General features: G+C 43.3%; 1 protein-coding gene across 1 annotated transcript; it reads left to right on the top strand.

Moving 5' to 3' along the window:
- The first annotated feature begins 8,102 nt into the window (after positions 1-8,102).
- On the top strand, positions 8,103-17,981 carry prdm1b (PR domain containing 1b, with ZNF domain). Its single transcript, XM_068747122.1, has 6 exons — positions 8,103-8,273; positions 10,962-11,081; positions 13,099-13,339; positions 14,759-15,687; positions 15,778-15,906; positions 16,300-17,981. Exons 1-6 carry the CDS (start codon positions 8,103-8,105, stop codon positions 16,873-16,875), a joined length of 2,166 nt encoding a protein of 721 aa, XP_068603223.1. The 3' UTR covers positions 16,876-17,981.
- The last annotated feature ends 2,596 nt before the right edge of the window (positions 17,982-20,577 follow it).

The following is a 20,577-nucleotide window of genomic DNA, read 5'->3' as shown; positions in this document are numbered from 1 at the left end:
AGGGTGTCCCCTGCCTCTCGCCCATTGACCGCTGGGATTGGCTCCAGCTTGGCCCGCGACCCGATGACGGATTAAGCGGTTGGGACAATGGATGAATGGATGGTGGATTTCAGCGAGAGGGAGAGATTTACAATACAGTTTGGCGGCCCGGTGGCGCAGTGGTAAGCACTGTTGCCTCACAGCGAGATGGTCGCAGGTTCGTCTCCAACTTGTGGCCATTCTGTGAGGAGTTTGCATGTTCTCCCTGTGTCCGCGTGGGTTCTCTCCGGGTTCTCCGGCTTCCTCCCACCACCAAAAACATGCAGCTTAGGCTGATTGGTGACGCTACATTGCCCGTAGGTGTGAGTGTGTGTGTGTGGCTGATTGTCTGTCTCTGTGTTGCCCTGCGATGGACCGGCGGCTTGTCCAGGGTGTACCCCGCCTCTCGCCCATTGGCTGCTGGGATTGGCTCCAGCTTTGCCCGCGACCCGATGACGGAATAAGCGGTTGGCAAATGAGATGAGACTTGAATTTTTCTTATTTCATGTTAGTTTTTAGGGAATGCCATTGTGTAATTTCTTTTGAAGGAAGTTTACATTATCTATGAATTGAAGCAAAAATATTTTTTTATTTCTCCAGCAATGCAAATAATTGTCCGGATAACTCCGGATGATGCTCATGACCAGCATCAACATCTAATGGATGGTTCCTTGGGCAATATCATGCTACTCCAATAATGTTTAGCCACAATGTGGCTGACATCACTCAGTGATGAATCAGAGCTTTGGTGATTACCTAACAGCTGTATGGCAACAAATGTTCTCATTGCCAGTAAAGTCAACAGAGTAGCCTTAATCACTGAGGCTACTGGGGATGAAAGTGGACCAGGCCAAGCCAAAGGCAGATGGGCTGCAATGAAAGCAGATATTTGGGGGCCCCAGACAGCCTGAGCCATCACTGAACCCCGCAGCGGTACGACTAGACGAGACTGGGCCCCTACAGTGGCCGGCTTTGACTTGGCCTTTGTGGCGTGCTGTGCAGATTGACTAATTGGCTGGAAAAACCTAGGTAATATGCCAATCTGCAACGACAGAGAGATTAGATTAGCCATGTCAGATTACACTAGGCCAGAGTCAGTCGTCTGGCTGCAGCGCCAGGCTCACCAACTGAGGGAGGAGGATAAGGGAGTGGATGGCTGGAGACAGGCACCGAGTTTGGCATGTTGTTAGGGTTAGGGTAGGGGGGGGGGGGGGGAGGGAGGGGCAAGATGTGATGATGTCAATGAAGGTGTGAACATTAGAGGATGCAAAAAAAAAAAAAACACACATTTGCGTAGAAGTAAGAAGAAACTGCATAAAGGAAAATGTATAAGAGTTCGTGTCATCTCCTGTCGCCACGTCTTGATTTACTATATATACAGAATTGGGGGAAAAAATAAATAACAAAGTGGCTCCATGTAAACATGGGCATAAACATATTTATCAAAGTGACCACCATTGCTGAAGATCCCTGCTCCACTCCTCAACAGATGGTGCAGAGCGCAGCCACTGAAACGGATAATCTGTTATTGTTCTGAATATTTTGACGATCGTCTCCGGCATAGTCATTTCAAAATCATTCACTAATCACCTCCTCACCTCAGCCCGATCCTGAGCTTACTGCCCCACTGAAGCTAATATCTTTGCCTCGGGTCCCAAAGCCATATTGCAATCGAACTGAGAGTGACGATCCTCATTTTCAAAATGGTCAATCTGCAGATTTGTTTCATTTAGAAAGCATGACAAGGAGGTTCATGGGCGATTTGACAATGGTGTTTTCAGCTTCTGGCTGCTGCTGCTGCTTTCAACTCTACTTTTTTTTATTAATTAATCCTTCGCCGCAAGTTGCCGATACTGTAAATCCATGTTGAATGCTGTTGAAAATAATGTTTTTATTTTATCAATAAAAACAAATATTATTATCTGGTTATTCCACACCTCTTTATTTATTTTATTCTTAATTAATCCTATGAGAAATAGAGTTCATCCTTAAAGTATTTCAAATTGCTAAAAGTCATGGTTGGAGTTGTGGCCTGAAGCCAAGTATTGATCGGTGATTAATGCCTTTGTTCTGCAGTATGCATCACGTGCCAGGGATAATAAAAGACCAGTGAGATTAAGACAATTAGGGGGTTGATTGTTATCCAAAAGATAAGAAGAAGATTAAATGAGGAGATTTAGGTCAAAGTGGTGATGTCCAGAGGATGGATGGAGGATGGGTAAAGAAATGGTGGGATGAGGAGGAGGTGGAGGAAATGGGGGTCAGAGAAACTGATCGCTGTAGCCTTGAAGCTTGCCTTTAACTGGGGGAGGAGAGTGATGGAGGAAGGGAGGAAGGCTACTTTAGCCTGACCCAAAGAGTGAGCTGGCGTGTCACCTAATGCACTTCACCTGATTCCTCAGCAGGCAGTTCTATCTAGGGATTTTCCTTATTGGCTGGAGTTCTGAATCAGCAGCCACTGCAGTGTTTTGTTTTTCTTTTTTTTCTTCCTCTCTATCTCTGTCTCACTCTCATTCCAACCCCACCCCTTTTTCTGGCAGACTTAATTAGCAGACGTTTTTATTGATCTGCTGGATTTGGTGCTGAAATCCCCCTCGCTGTCTCCCAGACGGATCTTGGCTAAAGTCCTTCTGTTTAGCTGGTGATCTATGAGATTGTGGCAGGTTGTGTGTGTGTGTGTGTGTGTGTGCTAAATACTAGAAATATAAATAAGTTGCTGCCTTATCAAAGAAGAAGAAGAAAAAAAAAACAGGTCTTTATGGTGTTTAAGTTGTGAGGAAAATAATGTGTTTCACACTTTTCAAAGCACAGTGTCCCAAAACATGACATACCCTGGATAGAAAGATTTGAGATAAATTAAGATTTTAAATCACAGCAATTACAGAATTAGTTCACAATTTAAGAATATGAATAATAATTTTAGCAATATATCAGTAAAGGAACTCGGCACTGGTACATAATGCAAGATTATCACGTTTAGCTCCATTATCTAACAGACGCTTCACTGGTTGAACAGGTTGCGGAACTTTTTTTTTGTCACCTAATTGCAGTGCGTGCAGTGTCACGCATGCTTGCAGCATTTGACTATTGAACATGTGCAATAATTGCTCTCAAAAAGAAGAAGATATTGTGCAACAGGATGTTTATCATTGAAGAATGAAGGCAAAACCTTCCACACTGATAGACATCAGGTTGACTGATGTATTTTTGCTTTGTGTGTGCCATTCTTGATCAAATAACAATCTCCTCAATCTGCAAGGCGAACAGTTGAAGAGCACCCAGAGTTGCATCATGTTAACAGGTACATAGCAGGAGGGTGATGGTGGAGCAGATAAGGATGTTGTTTGTTGAAGTCTGTGCCGCCATCGCCTTCCTTCCTCTTATGTAAAGGCATGCAACTCGAAAAGGGGTGGAATCAGATGGGTTATTTTTATCTTCCTTTTTGAAAACCGACAATATTATTTATCTGTCACAATATTATTGAGCCAGAGACCGGCTTAACAGAGGTTCAATACCAGCATGGACTAAGAAGTGTGGCGTGCAGGCTGGTGGTTGGAGAGGTTTGCCTCCTGAGCGCTGCTGAAGTGCCCTTGAGCAAAGGTCAGAAGCTGCTCCCTGGGCACTGCTACATGGGTTGCCATTAACTTGACTGTTTCTCCATTACAAGTGAAAATATTATTCATCTAGGATGAGTAAAGGAAATTCTTCTTTCTTTAATGTGAATTGATCACACTAAATTGTCTGTATTTGTGAGTGGTTGTGTGGCCCTGCGATGGTCTGGTGACACATTCGGGGTGTACCCCGCCTCTCGCCCTTAGCGACCTGGGATAGGCTCCAGCAACTCCCGGGACCCACAAAGCAGAAAAGCGGCTGCGTATATATATATATATATATATATATACACCTGTGCATATTAATGCAATACTGCAATCTTATATATTTAAGGTTTAACCGGCGCGGATAATCCTTCTGTATAAAGGGATCTGAGAAGTAAGCTGGTCAGGCAAAAACAACAACCCCCCCAAAAATCCCGATGTTTCTCTGCCAGCTTGTTAACAGTGTTCTGTTTCCTGGAAATGTTGACGTAGTTTCTTAACATCAACTACAGCAGGGGTGTCAAACTCATTTTCTCCGAGGGCCACATCAGCATTATGGTTGCCCTCAAAGGGCCAGTTGTAAATGTAACATTGTGTAAATGTAACTAAATGTAATGTAATGTAAATAAAATGTAACTACTCCTTAACATGCTGCTAAATAACTGTATTTACTACTACATACTTAATTAAATTATAAATATTACATATGCAATTGCATAGTTCTAAAAATATATCGATACCTTACTGCTGTAAAAATATCCGCCGAGGTCTGTCTGTAATTTGTTCTTCAATATCTCCATTGATTATTGACCGATATTTAGGGAATTTAACACAGTCATGTAGGGGGGGGGGGGGGGGCTCTATCTCACCACTGAATATCATCTGGGTCGGATCCAAAATGGAGTCAGCAACAAATATTTAATTTTAACATTAAAACCCCATTTACAGATTAAAAATCAGTTACAAATACACGTCAACTCTGTCACTTTTACTTTTCAGCATTTTAAAAAAACAAATGTCTGCACAAAGCTCTTGCGGGCCACAAAAAATGACGTGGCGGGCCACATTGGCCCCCGGGCCTTGAGTTTGACACATATGAACTACAGTATCACAGTAATAAAACAGTCAAATCCTCTTTTCTTTTTCAGGATCTGCTACTCAGCTGTTTGCTGATTTTCTGTATCTGGATAAGCACCAAGGATAAGCACCCAGAAAATAAGATACAATAACTGATGTCGAACAACATCATCGCTGTTCCATGTATGTCTTATAGGCATGTCTCCATGAACTCCATGACTCATGGTCAGACAGCAATAAACCAACCGGAGCTGTCTCGTTTCTACTCCGCTGTATCGTTGTCACTTTCTTTTTTAGCGAAAGAAAAACAACACAATCTGACCTCACAGTTCTTCAGCTGATATGCGTTAAGCTTCCTGGTTGTTAGAAAGACGTGCGTCAGATTACTTTTGAAATACTAGGGATTTTTTTTGGAGCAGCAATCAGATAGAAAACGAAAGCACTTCGAGCATCATTGAAAATGACGTTCAATTACAAATTTCCCCTTACATTTTAAATATATTATATGTTTAATTAAATGTGCATCTTGGACCCACACAGACAGACAACAATTCACGCACACACTCATATATACCTGCAATTTGGAGTGATCAATACACACACATTGCATGTAGAATATGCCCATGTACCATAGAAAATTACCACACGCTGCTATACATTGAATACACTTTGCTGTGTTGGGTTGAGTTTAAAAGTAACGTCACTACTTTTGCTTGTTCTGTGTGGCTTTGTCACCATTGTTAGTAAAGTGAGCACAAGCATCATCATGTTCTTCACCTTTCGTATAGTTCACCTTTATGTTTTACAATAGCACTTCCTCAAAGCGTATTACAATGGCCACAGGGCTTTTGCTTACTCTTCATGGATGGATTAATTCTTGTTTACTGATATTCAAATATACATGTTTTGTGCAGAGCAGCATAACTTTTCTTGATGCTTTTTTAAACCCTTTATTTTTAACTGTCCTTTCATCCACAGTTATATTTAGTGCAGGGAGACAAGACATGCAGGCACCATAAACACAGTCATAAGGCCGTGTTTCAGGTCACATCACTTTGCCTGATTTCCTGTCTCAGACAGCTTTAATACAGCTGAGCTCAGATCATTCCTCCATTTAGCCTTCTTGCCCTGTCTGGTGCCCTTATCTTACTCCCTCCTGCTTTGCACCATGTGCAAGCTTCCCTTACCCCCCGAGACAGGTTTCCCTCCCAAGAAAAGTGTGTGTGGAACTAATTTCATGGATGTGTGTGTCCAGGAGTGAGATAAACTAGCCTGTTATCCTGGAGTGCTGGGTATTTAGACTCTGAGCCATGAGCCTGAGCCCAGACTGTCTGCAAATTAGAGAAATTAGCCCAGTCAGGCACAGGCCAGTGAAAGAGCCCAAAACTCCACCACCCCTTCCTCCACCTCAAATACACACACACACACACACACACACACACACTCCCATCCACACTCCTTCTACTACCATTAGCCACTGTGCCACACTGAACAGTAAATCTCCACACTTGGAAAAGCAGGCTCACCATATGGCAGCCAATTTGTTATTTCACCACTCAAGTAAAGAAGGGGGGCATAGGAGGGTTAAATAACGGACGCATTTTATCATTATTTAAACCTACGGTGTGTTTATATTTCCTGAATGTATTTTGTTTTCACTATTCAATACAATCAACAACTATATAAATATATATATATATGCACACACAATTTCACAAATCACATGAGTTTTATGCAATGAACAAATTGATATTCATTTCACAAATGCAAAATCTGATAAACTCGCATATAAGTCCACCTGCTTTTAAGATATTCTTTGCATAAATATTTTTGTTATTTTTGTTATTTGAACAGGCAACATCTCCACGTACTGTGTAGAATAGTAGCATTCTCTTTTTTTAACCCTCCTTCTGCTGCAGCTCTCTCCTCTGATGGCTCTATTGACCTACTATAGACTCTGTCTGTCAGAGTGTGACTGAAAGTAAAGGGGACTCTCACCAGGCAGGTGTCTGGTGGCTTTCCTGCTGTGATGACCTGTCCTACATCTGTGCCTGTACCTGTGTATGATCGAGGAGCACCAAACAGCAAAGAGCTAAAAGAAAAAAGTCTGGGGCACATATAAGATTGCTTTTCCTTTTTTTATACATATATATATATATAATTGTCAACCTGCACACATTGCTGGTACAAAAAAGAAACTGAACACACACAAATACATATCTAAAAAGTTTTCATGTTTGTGCAGCATTTGCAGCAGCAGCAAAGCTCTAAATAACATGGAATACTTTTGACAACTATAAGATAAATAATTACTTGAATATAATTATTTTTTACATCTTGATTGAGCTAAATTTTAAATGTAGAAGAAAAACATGCTTGAGTTTTTATTGGTTGAGGATTTGTGTGTTTGTGTGTGGGGCTGGGGTCTTAAGGGTCTTAGTTGGAGATGGTCTACGTTGAGATTTAGGTCAAGGAGATACATCGGAAGCAGATTGCTCATTAAGTGCCAACCCAAGCAAAAGTCTATGAGTGTGTTTTTCAGTGGCAACAGGCCAGCCATCTGTTCATCCTTTATTCATTCATTAACATGTCTTCTTTGTGTGTCTATGGACGTGTGTCTCTGTGTATACACGCAAGCGTTCATCACAATAGCCACTTGCAGGCCAAGTGTATACAACGTCACTGATGTTGTTTTCCAAAACCAACAGTTGTATGTCAGATGGCTCAATCACGTGACTGCGGTGGCTTGTGATTGGTCAGGGCGTTGGGCTAAAAAAGCGTGGAGCAATCCAGGCTTGTGAGTTTCTGTGGACGACGACAGAGTGGACAGAGCGAGACCGCTTGAGGGATCTAACGGAAGAGAATCCCTAAAGAAACACTCGTAAAAGGGAAGCAACTCCGAAGAGGAGGAAACTGATAAAAAAAAAAACAATCAAGGGATGACATAGCCAAAGAAATGAGGATCCTACAGCTAAATGAATGTGTGGAAGTAAGTCCTGTCTTAAGATAAGATGATAAAATACGAAGTCCGACTTAAAAACAAAAGTGTGGGATTTTTGGGAATTACTCATATGAAATCCATGTTTAATTAGTTTTTTTTAAATAAATAAGTTCTTCATTGTTAGCCTTCAAATGTTATGTAATGGGATTTCTCTCTTGAATTGCATGTTTTATTTGTATCTTAAGATGCACTTTTTTTTTAAAGTCAATATAATACCAATTTCTCTCCCTTCCCTTTTCTTTTTCAGATCTCAAGGTTTAATCATAGAACCTAAGACAAGGGAACTCCCAGACCAAACCAAAGTACTTCTGCACCAAAGTACTTCTATACCAAATCAACCTAATCGAAACCAAGCAAAGCATCTCTATTTCTCGAATCCCGAGCTCGTCCATTTTTTTTAAACTGTCAATATGAAGCTGGAAAGCATGCAAGGTGACATGAGCAGGTGGAAAGAGATGGACTTTGCCCTCAACTGCACCTACATTGTTCCAGACCAGGTATCTGACCCCAGCTTCAGCTTGCCCAAAGCCATGACATCCATCCCACGCAACCTCACCTTTGAATACAGCACAGACAATGAGGTAAGACCAAGCCCATTCCCTCAGGTTGTTTACCCCGATTGACTCATTGCTGAAACTCTTTAAATATGATCTAAAAAAATTAAAATCAAATCAGCATGTAGCGGCAGCCAACTGACCTGCATATGTATCTGTCAGTCAGATAAAAGCTTTAGTGTTTACACTTCAACATATTAATTCTGTGTTACATAACATGTTGGGCCATCCATATTAGAAACAAAAGATCTGCTGACTAAGGAGTTCTTCACACACACAAAAGACCGTGCAGCGTGTGTGTTTCGGTGAACATGGATATGAGTCCACAGTAACTTGAGTTCAGGGGCCTTCTTATGTCTTTTAGCTTCTATTGTGTTGCTCTCATGATTGGTAATCATCAGGTAATTGAATTGCATCAACACCTCCCGTCTGTTCTTTTTTTCCCCACTCACTTCCTGTCCCATGCAGGTGAGTCAGGAAGAGCGATATATATGAAATCAGCTGACTGGCTTGCAATGCAGTTAGATCAGATAGAAACCTTGGCATGTTACCACCTGCAAGTTACTGCAGTCACATCTCAGAGCAAAGGTTGTTTGTGTTGTAGGAAGAAAAGGGAATCCCCATCTAATAAAAAGAGAGCAATAAAGTTATAAGACCTTATTTTGTAGTTTATCTGAATGCACTACAAAATTATTCTGATGCTCACGATTAACTTTGCTGTGGCCTTCCTCTTTGTGTTCTGACCTATAGGCAACACTTTCGTCATGCTGTTCCTCTTATGTAGCCCTCAACCTTTCAACCCTTCCTCATCACTGCAACACTTACTATTGCAAGATGAGGAAACAAATATATAAATTAAGGGGATAAAATCTTTTTTGAAGACCTCTGAATTCAAATTGCTGTACAACACTTCTTAGTTAATACAATCACACTGGTTTTGCAATGTCTCACAAATGTATATGCATATGTGGTCAACTAGAAATACTTCACATGAGAAAAGAGAAATGAAAATGAGCACAGGCTCGCGGTTTTGCCAGTAATCTGCTTTGCCTTTGACTGGTTTCCCTTCCTGCACGTTCAGTCTTCATCCTTGGCTAATTTGAGTTGGGAAAGTTTTCTGTTAAGATCATAAGCAGCTCCTTTGGGTGTCGCCGTCCACGAAAGACAAAGATCTATCAGGAATAACATATATATAAGCTTATCCTGGCTTATCATCATTAAGACACTTACCATACTTGTGCAGCACATTGAGCATTTTTGGGCATACCTTCCTTTAACTCCTAATATATTTACTCATTTTCCAAATGTAATTTTCTTCTCATTTCTATTCCAAAGTGTGCCAGGAAATTTGAACAAGAGTTGGGGCAGGGGGCAGATGGGGATCTACCAAACCAATGGGTGCTAGTGGGCAGAGAGGGAAGCAACGGAGGGAGGAAATAGATGGGGGGAGGGGGGGGGGGATGCTGGGAAGAGGTGGGTGACGATGGGGGATTTAGGTTAAAACCAGATGATTAACTTTCGTTGGGGCCAGGCAGCCGGCCAGGCAACAGGCTTCAACTTAGCGGGCACACAAGCTATTTCTAGAGGGTCAAGAAAAGACAGGGCATTGGGGGGAGGGTAGGAGCAAAGGAGGGTGTTGAGGAGTGTCATAGCGTGGGTCTTCTTAGGAACGCCCACACCCCTCCTACCAACCTGGCTGCACTGAACGGTTAAGCAGCAATTTATTAGTCACGCAACGGCAGCGAAGCACAATGTCGCTGTCACATTGGTTCACAGCATCAGGAATCACCTCACTTGCCCCAATGGCTACTTGGCAAACTTAATCATGCTGCTCCCATTGACCTGTTGTTTCCCCAATGCTGCCTCCACACTCCACAGTGTGTTAAAAGATCATAATCTTTTTAAGATTTGACTTTTTCAAAGGATCCAATGAAAATCCTTTTGGGTTCAGTTGAGTCTTCCTGAAATGACAGGAAATGCAACATGATAAAAAAAGAGGACGTGTGAGTTTATACGTGAGGGGTAGAGATATTTAAGGTTGACCACAAAGGCCTTTGTGGAAGGCTGTGTGCTTTCTATGAACGCAATCCTAAAGCCGGTTGCGAAACAGAGAGGACACTGACATATTGTGTATATCCTCAGTTTAGATTTTTTTTTTTCTTGTGCAACACCCTGAAAGACCATCTCAGAAGTTCAGAAATGACTCATGAACATGCAGAGCAGGGCAAGTTTTGTTCTTGCTTCATATTACGTTACGTTGGTTCCTTATTAATGTATGGACAAGCTTTGAAATGCTCCAGGAACTCCAGGAATGTTCTTGCACAATTTGCATCTGTGCTTTTTGAATATCGCCTAATTGATGACTTTAAAATATTAAATGAAAGTCAATTATTCATGAATTTACACACAAAAAGAAAAACAGGTAACACTGCTTCCTTTCTGTATAGGATAGCAGGTCAGAGACCAGTGGAGTAGGTCAGAGAAAGTATTACTCTTCATTCTTTAAACTCATTAGTGTCCAAAGTGTGCCACCTCTTAAGGTGCTTCTAGATCTGTCTGGGTCAGCATGACAACAAGCCAACGAACACTGACTCTGGTTAAATGAGAAATCACCTTTTATGTTCCACCATAAAAACTAAGCATTGAGTTGCTGTGTTATATTCTACATAAGACGTGGATGATGGTTAATGGCCGTTGATTATTTTTTTGTTCCAGGTGACAGGTGTGTTCAGCAAAGAGTACATCCCTCAGGGAACACGTTTTGGACCCCTGCAAGGAGACATCTACACCAAAGACAATGTCCCCAAACAGGCCAACAGGAAATACTTCTGGAGGGTAAGAGAAACGACACATCGACGTATCTACACTTTTAGCAATACAATTTCTCAATGGAAATAAGAATGGGAAAGGCTGGGAATCTAAATGTGACTAAATGAGCTGGTGAATGTTTGCGGAGCAGGTAAGGACATGTTTTCATCTTCTGCAATCATTCATGAAAAAAAAAAAAAGATTGATTGCTGAGATGCATTAGTTTCACGTCAAACCCATGTGAGTACAGCAGTAAGGAAACATTCACACAGACTTGTGGCGTGTGGGGTTTTGGTCAAAATTTTAGAGGAAGTTGTAAACGTCTGTCTGACAATGAATCAACGATCCCGCAGTCGGAGCCTTACTGGCACACAGGTTCAACAAAGCATGTGTCACAGACACAAAGGAAGGGGCTATTGTACACAAACAGCCAAACAATTCCTGTTGCTCCACCCCGTTTTTTTTTTTATCTTTGATTTATTTTCTCTGTCTCATCCAGTCATATCTTTTGTAATTTAGGATTTTTTTCAATCAATCTCTTGAGGACTTTTTCAGCCTTCCCACATATTTTCCTTCCTACCTTATTTCCTGTAAGATATGTTCCTTCCGGCATGGAGTGAAAGTTTGACGTTCCACTGCCACATGACACAGCAGGTGGATGACGAGGCGTGGACGTGCGGTCGAAAGCGTGCGTCGTCACTGTGGGGCTTTGGTTCTCTGCCAGCTGTTTTCAGGCACTTACATTTCCTTCACTGTTTTGCTTTTCACAACCCATTTTGTTGTTGTTGTTGTTGTTGTCTAAAATGTTTTCTACATAAGTATGCATTTCATTAACCTAAATATCAGAACAGAAACAATCAAAATTCTCTGAAGGGAGAGGGAAAAAGAAAGAAAAGAAATGAGAAGGAAAGTAAAAGAGGCCACGCCTTCATGCCTCACGCTCACATAAAGTGACAACATCGTCTTAAACACACACACGCACGCACACGAGTTCGATACTGGAGACAACACAGAGCTCAGCCGCAGGGCGCAGGTCACAGGAGCCAAACGTACTGTTATGCTGATAACTGAGGAGGATAAAGGATATTTTACTGTACATGGCACAGGTGATTAGTTTGTATTTAATTTCTTTGTTAGTCAAAGTGTGGCTTTTAATCTGCTTTGCGTGCGTGTCTGTTAAATTACAACTACCGTAATTCCCGGTGTACAAGCCGCTACTTTTTTCCAATATTTTGAACCTTGCGGTTTATGCAACGACGCGGCAAATTTACGTATATTTTCCCACTTTCGTTACGAGCCGTGTTTCGTTAAAGCCTATTTATTTTCGTTACAAAATTAACGCCCGCCCGCCCGGAGGGAAAGCCCCGCTTGCGCGTAGCTGGGGAGATCCGCGAGAAGCGCCCGGCGCTCGTCCAGAGTCGCCGCCGCCGGACCGCCGTACCCGGTCCCCGCCGCCTGTCCGCCATCCGCTACGCGGCGTCGGACGCGCCGCGTAGCGGGGAAGGAACCCACCCCCTCGACCTCCCGGGCGTCCCCACCCCTGCCGCACCACGCTCCCGCGGACGGAGGATGAGGGGCACGGGGCAAGGGGGACGGGGACACCCCGCCAGGCGGGCGCGCGCGCCGCGCAGCCTCCGACGGGCGGAGAGGGGAGGGCGACGGGGCGACTGCTCCCCCAGCCGCGGCTCGAGCCCAGCCCCGCTTCGCACCCCAGCCCGACCGACCCAGCCCCTAGAGCCAATCCTTATCCCGAAGTTACGGATCTGATTGCACTTGTGGCTTACGAATATGTGCGGCTTATTTTAGTACAAAATATATATATTTTTTAATTCAGTGGGTGCGGCTTTTTCACAGGTGCGCATAATAGTTCAGCAATTACGGTAAATATGTGAGCACCCAATGCTGAAACCTGCAGCATGTAAAATACTTTATTCATTTACTCTATTAAACGTCAAATATTGCAATATACAACTAAAATATGCTAATTTTATGACATCATTTTATTATTACATCTGTAAAATGCCTCTTTTTTCCTCTTCTGCAGATTTATAGCGGCGGGGAGCTTCAGAACTTCGTCGATGGCTATGACATCCATAGGAGCAACTGGATGCGTTACGTCAACCCAGCCCGATCTCTGGCCGAACAGAACCTGGTGGCGTGCCAGAACAGCGAGGACATCTACTTCTACACCATCCGACCAGTGGAGCCCAACCAGGAGCTGCTGGTGTGGTACAGCCAGGAGTTTGCCCAGAGGCTCTGCAGCCAGCAGGTTCCCATGAAGAACAGTGAGTTTCAAAGCCTATAATTCAATTTAGCAAAAAGGAAGTTCCAAAAACCTTCAGGCTTTGTGTGAAAGGTTTGGTACTTCTTTTAAATGTGGCAGAGGCTGCTGGAATTAAAGTTTATTGGCTCCGTGCAACCCACAGCAAACAACCTTGCTGAACTTGAGCTGCTTTTGACATCTAATTCAGCAAATTTCTAGATTTTTGATTCAAGATCTGGTAAAATGATGAAATATATAGCAAAAAGTCTATTTCAGGATGAGATGAACGTAATCGGCAAAATACTTTCACTTTAATGCGAATAGTTATTATTCCCTTCCAGTGAAATAAACACTTCATCTCATTATCTCGTACAAGCTGTAGCAGATGCGATGGTATTTCTCCGTTTTCCATTGATATTATATCAATGCCGTTGAGAAACATAAGAGCAATAATGGTGGGACAAAGTATCATAATGAGTCATTAGTTTTCATCTATTAGTAGAATCGCAAGTCATATCCTCATCATCCTGTGTTGCCACATCGTCTGGTGACTCACCTGGATTCACCAGCTGCATCGCCGTTCACCTTGGTGACTAACGCTAGGCAGTATATTTGTATTGTTTTATCCACTTAAGGGATTTAAAAGCTTTCACCTTCGTTCCCCCCGCCCTAAGTCCAGGTTTGCTCAATGTTTGTCTTCAAGGCTTGACTTTGTGATATTTCATAAAGGTGCTTTTGATTGACAGCTCAAATAGAAGTTGTTAAATCTTCTGCATGTTTTAATGTGAAAGCGCCAGAGTCTGTTAAATGCATAGCTGTAATCATATGAAAAACTAAGACAGAAAAAATAATGCAGAAGCCATTGCAAGATATTTTTGTATTAAAATATATGTATATATATCAATTAAAAGTCCAAATCAATCTTTTCAAATAGCCTAGAACATGCAGAAATACTGGTACAGCCTTTAAAATGACTTTAATTGCAATTCAAGCAGTAAAGCAACAAAAGGCTTCTCAAAAGCAGAAAGAGAAGGAAAAAAGGAAGATGTGTTTCACATTTTCTTGTGGCCAGCACGGTAAGAAGAATACCAAGAAGACATTGCAAAAATGAAACTCAGAATGGTGACGTAAGGCTGCTCATCTGTGATATAACGCCACGACTCCCACTCACTTTACCTACAACCTACCGTCCCACGCCAAAATCCATGCTGTGATTGACAATCAGAAACCTGTCATGAACTCAAAACCAAAACTATGCTCATTTACGATAAGAGGGAGTACACTCTGTGGGCTGATGTGTGTTTGCATGTGAGAACATTATAACCGTACATTTATGGATGAGTTAGATATTATAATGTAGTATTGATTTCACATTTTCCTCTGATGCAGTTATTTTTGCTTTGTTACAATTCTCAGTGCATTCCAAATTCCTTTCTTACAGAATGTTGTTCTGATGAAGATCGCGAGTGCGATTACACCAAACGGCACCTACCTCAGCAGACGTGCTTTAAAGACGGAGCAAAGGAGCTGGTAAAAGAGGAGAGGGATGGAAATGAAGAGCAGAAAATAGATGTGGAGATGTTAGAGAGAGACACTCCGCCTGTCACTCCTGATGAGCAAATCGTGGACTTCAGCAAAAAGGTTGACGAGGAGGTGAAGAGTGACAAAGATCAAAAAGACTGGGGGAACATTCTTACCCTTCAGTCCGACCACAGAGAGGCCGAAATCGGCTCAAATCAATCATATCTACTCGATTCCCATCCTGCCCTCTCATCTCCTCAGGGAAATCTCCCTCTTCACCTCCATGGCCTCTACAGCCACAGGGAGGGCCTTATTTCATCATACCCCATTTATCCCCAGTCCCGACCCCTTCACCCCACTTACCCGCTCCTTTCACATTACAGCCCCCACTATCCTCGCCTTCTCCTGCCCTCATACTCCCCTCCGTTTCCCGGGATGCTGCCCTCAAGGGGATCTCTCCGATACAGCAGCTACCTGGGCACAGACGGACTTCCGTATCCTCCCATCGGCCAGCCTAATCTACTTCCTATGTCCCTTCCATACCCTGCGTCTCCACAGGGGGGGCTGAAAGAATTAACCCCAAATGTGTCACCACCACGAGGTGCCCCAGCAACCCCAGACCTCTCCCCACTGCCAAAGCCCACCAGTCAGCAACAGTCTCCCGACCAGTCCCCCCCTGGTTGCGAAGAAGCCATGAATCTTAGCCTGGCTACAGCCAAAAGCAACACAGCACCACGCAACGGCCCGGGCCACAGATCTCTTCCCTACCCACTGAAGAAGCAGAATGGAAAGATCAAGTATGAATGCAATATCTGCTCCAAGACTTTCGGACAGCTCTCCAACCTCAAGGTAATGGCTCACAGCCCCTCGCTCGTAGAAATCTGCTGCTCACCACGTGTCATCTGATAACGGTGCTTATTATTTTATTTATGAATGCAGGTCCATCTTCGAGTGCACAGCGGCGAGAGACCCTTCCAGTGCAACCTTTGTAAAAAGAGTTTCACTCAGCTCGCCCACCTCCAGAAGCATCACCTGGTCCACACAGGGGAAAAGCCACATGAATGCCAGGTGTGTTGAGAAATGACTTGGTGCGTGTCTCTATTGGAAGCCTCTGTTAAGTTGGTAGCAGCATTTGCCATGACGCTTGCAAGCGTGACAGGCTTGCGGCACACACACTACGCCCACATACCTTTCTGATGGCACATGGTCTCACTCACTTTCTGCTTTTGTTTGCGAGTGTGACTCTAAGGGTGTGAGTCTCAAGAGTGACAATAGAACTTGTCCCTCCCAGAGGACTGGAATAGCATGGTCAACCTGACGTCTTATTACGAATGAAGTCAAAATGTCATGCCCCAGTTCCCAGAATATGCCCGCCGACAGTCATTGTCACGCTACTATGTTCATCAGTCATGTGGCTGCTGCTGACAGAAACTTTTATCTTTGTTTTCATACTTTTTTCAGGTGTGTCACAAACGCTTCAGCAGTACCAGCAACTTGAAAACGCACCTGCGGCTCCACTCTGGAGAGAAACCTTACCAGTGCAAGCTGTGCAACACCAAATTCACCCAATATATCCACCTGAAACTGCACCGCCGTCTCCACAGCAGCCGTGACCGCCACTACCACTGCCGGCTGTGCTCCCACGCCTTCTTCCATCACTTCTCCCTCCGCATACACCAGCACAACTGCTGCTTGGCGAACCTCAGCTCTTCTGTTAACATACACATAAAAGAAATGGTGGAGCAGTTTGACGCCAGCCAAGAGGCCGACACGCTCACGGAGACGGCAACGGCGCTACAGGTGGAGGAAGCCGTGGAGCAGTGGCTGGCTCGCACTTTGGAGGGTGAAGGGAAAGAGGACCAGAAGGAGGCCACCATGCTACTGAAAGCGCTGACGTCGGCTATTAACACACCATCAATGCCTGTGGCCCAATCAGCAATATCAGCTTCACACCACAGCCTTCCAACGGCCTATCAGGAGAGGGCCAGTGTTGTTCATCTCCACAAACACCCAGCAGTGAAGACAGAAGGACAGTGAGGAAATAAAAGAGGGGGGGAAATGTGAAGAAAAAATAACAAATCAAGCATAACATTGTCGCCAAATAGAACTCCCTGTTGTACATGAAGGGTATAAAAGGAATGCATTAACTTCCATCTGCCAATGAGCACAGCACCAAAAGAAGAGCGTCCCAAAGACTGACGGTATCCCGTGATTGTCCATCCTCCAATTATGTGTTCAAGAAATGAAAGTGCTGAGGATGTTGTTAAACTGTGAATTATTTAAAACTCTTTTCACTCAGGTCGAGAAGTGTTTTCTATTTTTGTGATTTAACTGGTTACTTTTTTTATATATATATATAAAATTGACTCATCTCTATTTATCTAGCTTTCATGGTTTTATTGTTTTCTGCTCGTGTTAGTTGTTTTTTTTTAAATGTGTAGACATTTTCAAGGAGATTTGATATTATCAGTGGAAGAGTCCTTATTTGTTATGTAGCGCATTCTTTAACTTTGTGTGAGTGTTTGGGCTGTGGAATGAATGTACACGAGTGGAAGAACAACTGGGAACAGCGATGGCACAGAACGCCGTTCTGCTCCCAACTCTTTGGAAATGTTTTATTTATTCATGATAAATTGAGAAATCCGGTATCTTGAAACTGTGCGCTAATGAGCAATTGCCAAAATTATATGCAAAGATCGTGAAAGTGTAGCACTGTTTTTGGATCATTGTTCAACTAACAAACTTTATATAGGAAAGAAAAAAGTTCAAACCAACCATTTGTTACTTTCTTTGTTCATCATTTTGCAACTTCACTCTGCTGATTTGGATATCAAGGAAACAAAAGCGCACTCTCCAAACGTACCAAAATCATGATTTTTCTTTTTTTAAAGAACCCAAAATGTTACAGATTCAATGTAATCGAGGTACCATGAGGAAGTTTGTACACAAGATATGATGAAGACACTGTGTGTGTAGCTTTTTGCTTAAATCTGGAGACACTGCAAATTGTTATCAGAAATGTAAAATGATGCTTCATCCAAATCTGATTTCACCTCATGCTCAGCATTTGAGCGCAAAGACAAGAAGCACAGAATTTCACTTGTTAATATTGTTTTTGTCACATAGCATTGGAATAAAAGTGTAACTAGATCAGTCAGCTTTTTTTGGAGCCAGTAATGTACTTCTTTCATTAATACTTTAGAATTGTTGTTTATTGCCTTTTTACAACATGATTGTCTATGTAGTTTATTTTGTAAACAAGTTAGAGGATGTAAAACCCCGGGTATATTTAGGCACCAGGAGTATGTAAAAAGGGGAGACTATTGGTTTTCTCATTAGTTACCTTCACTTTCTTCTTTATCTTTAAGGAAACTAAAAACGAACCGCAGCTCCTGATTTCTTACTACTACTACTGGGTGCGCAGCCCTCCAATTCAATATAGGATTAAAACCGATCCTACGTTTGTTGTTTTTGATGTTGGGAACGAGGAGGAGATCTTCTTTTTCGGTTTGTAGGCTGATGGATTTGTGGAAGCATTAGCCCGATTCTATTCACTACTTAGTTTATCTGACCTCTGCCCTGCTAACCTCCACAACACCGCGGCCCCCGAAGAGACCCGTCTTATTTTACTTTTAGGCTACCGCGTGCGACGGATCGGGTCAGTAACGTGAACTGCTTCTCTAGGTTTTGGTGCAACTTGGTACTCGGGTTGATTTGGAGACCTGGACGAATCAGGTCTCGAGGGCAGCATCCATTTCTTTTATTTTTAACAGGTGGTGGAATTTCTCTTGTTTATTTATTTACTGGCATAAAGCTGTGACTTCGTTTTACGTCAAGGAAGAAGTCGAAGCGGGAAGTATGCTTTTTGGTAATTTATTATAGGCTTGGTTTTTTAGGAGTAAATGGCGTTGAGCTGGGCAAAAAGCAACACAATTAGTAACATCAAATAGGTAATCAAAAAAGAATCAAATCATGATAATAATAATAATAATCATCGTCCAAAGAACTCAAATCATCCTACCCTGATCTTTTCCCTATCCTTTGCTCCCCTAGTAAGGGGGAGAGAGAGCCGTGATGGAGAGGAATTCCTTTTTTCGATGATCAAAAAGATAACGTGCCCTGGAAAGGCACACTGCTCTTGTCCGTTGTAGGCTGGCGCTCAGCAAGGGCTCTGGAGCAATCTCGGCCGTCTCTTGTACGGAGACGAGCTTTTATAATCCTTTGGGCTCCCTCTCAATGAAGGGAGTTTTCACACCATCAGGATTCGGGTATTTTTCCATGGAACACCTCAACGACCTCAGTCCCCCTCCTTCTTCTGCTCTCCTATGCGGCATCCTTGCTACTGCACTTTCCTAGGCAATACTCCTCAATAGGCTCTCCTATCTGGGTTTTTCCCTTATCTTCAAAAACACATTCCTTTCTGGTCACTAATCTGATTCTGGTTTAATGTTTAATGTAATGCATACAAAACACCAGATCATGAGTTTGGTGCAAGTCCATGTCATTCTGTATTCCCTTCACTACTTTCCGTCGCACTCTTACTTTTCTTTCATCTGGTATAGCCCTTTCAAGATTGTACCAAACTTGGGTTAAGGTCTGTCCGTTTCGGAGCTTGCTCCGAGCCTTGTCGATATGGGTGTCTTCATCATCGACCTCGTCTAGGACTAGCCGCTTGTAATGTTCTTCAGCGGTGCTGTCTGGCCCCAAAGGGTCTTTCGTGGCGCTTGACAACCACGTTCGCTTTGCTTCTTCGCAGGCGGTGTTAGCTCTCACCAGCGGCCATACTTGCTTCAGGTACTCTAGTAGCGGTTGGTCCGGTCTTTTGGGGGCTACTGTCAGCCGTAGTTTCTTTAACTCCGACAGGGCTGGTCCGGTTGTTACTCCATGCTGGGTTATCAGGAGCTCTACCGGAGGTTCCTCACGCCTAATGGCCGGCTCTTTTTTACCTCTTTCCACTAGTCCTTCAGACCGTCTTGTTCGTTGTAGTGGGAGCTCTTCAGCCTCTTCCTCACTTTCCGATACAACGTTTCTCTGTCTTTTGAATGTTTCTTTTGCTCTTTTCTTAGCCGTTGTTTTTAAGCGTCGTAGCATCACATCGTACATCAGAGACGTGAAGCCCACTCTAAATTTCTCGGTTAGTTCCATACAGTCCAACATGGATGGGTACGATGGGGCTAACAGGAAATTTGTCCATTCTTCTACCGTCGCTGTGACCGGTATCGTCCATTTTTCTCCCTGTGAGTCTTGCCAAACCTGGGGAACATCATGATCAGTTTGTCCCACTTCGGGCACAAATGTCTTTCTGCCGTCTTTGGTCTCGACAAATCCTAGGTTCAGGTCTCTGGCCAGTCTCTGGGATACGGTGAACACATTGTACAGAGGGGGCTTATTTTTCTTCCTCTACGTTTTCCTATTTTAACAAGTCCGTGGCGAGTTACGTTGTCTACGGCTACGGACTCGCATTCTTCCTCCTCACTGTCGCTGACTACTCCCCGTGGCTGCTGTTCTTCTTTTTCTTCTACCACTTGTTCCTCGGGGGCATTAACGACGGTGTAGTTTACCACGGGTTCTTCTCGATGATCCCGCTGAATTTCATTTCTCTGTGGTGGCAACTGGTGTTCCATTGACGGAGAAGGTTGACTCTGTGGCGACTGTACGGTGTTCTCTGGCGTCAGCCTCGGCATTTCTCTCCCTTGCGGCGTACAGCTCGGCTCTACCATTACACAAGGATCGCTGGTT

The sequence above is a fragment of the Brachionichthys hirsutus genome, chromosome 13 (assembly GCF_040956055.1).
Source record: "Brachionichthys hirsutus isolate HB-005 chromosome 13, CSIRO-AGI_Bhir_v1, whole genome shotgun sequence".
NCBI classification, from domain to species: domain Eukaryota; kingdom Metazoa; phylum Chordata; class Actinopteri; order Lophiiformes; family Brachionichthyidae; genus Brachionichthys; species Brachionichthys hirsutus.
The sequence above is the reverse complement of the archived record's forward strand: the minus strand, read 5'-3'. Positions and strand labels throughout refer to the sequence as shown.

What these genes read in the sequence shown, in the direction of transcription:
- prdm1b (XM_068747122.1), top strand. Translation starts at nt 8,103, where the DNA reads ATGAAGCTGGAAAGCATGCAAGGTGACATGAGCAGGTGGAAAGAGATG. An exon ending in ACAGGAAATACTTCTGGAGG is followed by an intron (nt 11,082 to 13,098) that starts GTAAGAGAAACG and finishes CCTCTTCTGCAG; the next exon opens with ATTTATAGCGGCGGGGAGCT. An exon ending in AAAAGCCACATGAATGCCAG is followed by an intron (nt 15,907 to 16,299) that starts GTGTGTTGAGAA and finishes TACTTTTTTCAG; the next exon opens with GTGTGTCACAAACGCTTCAG.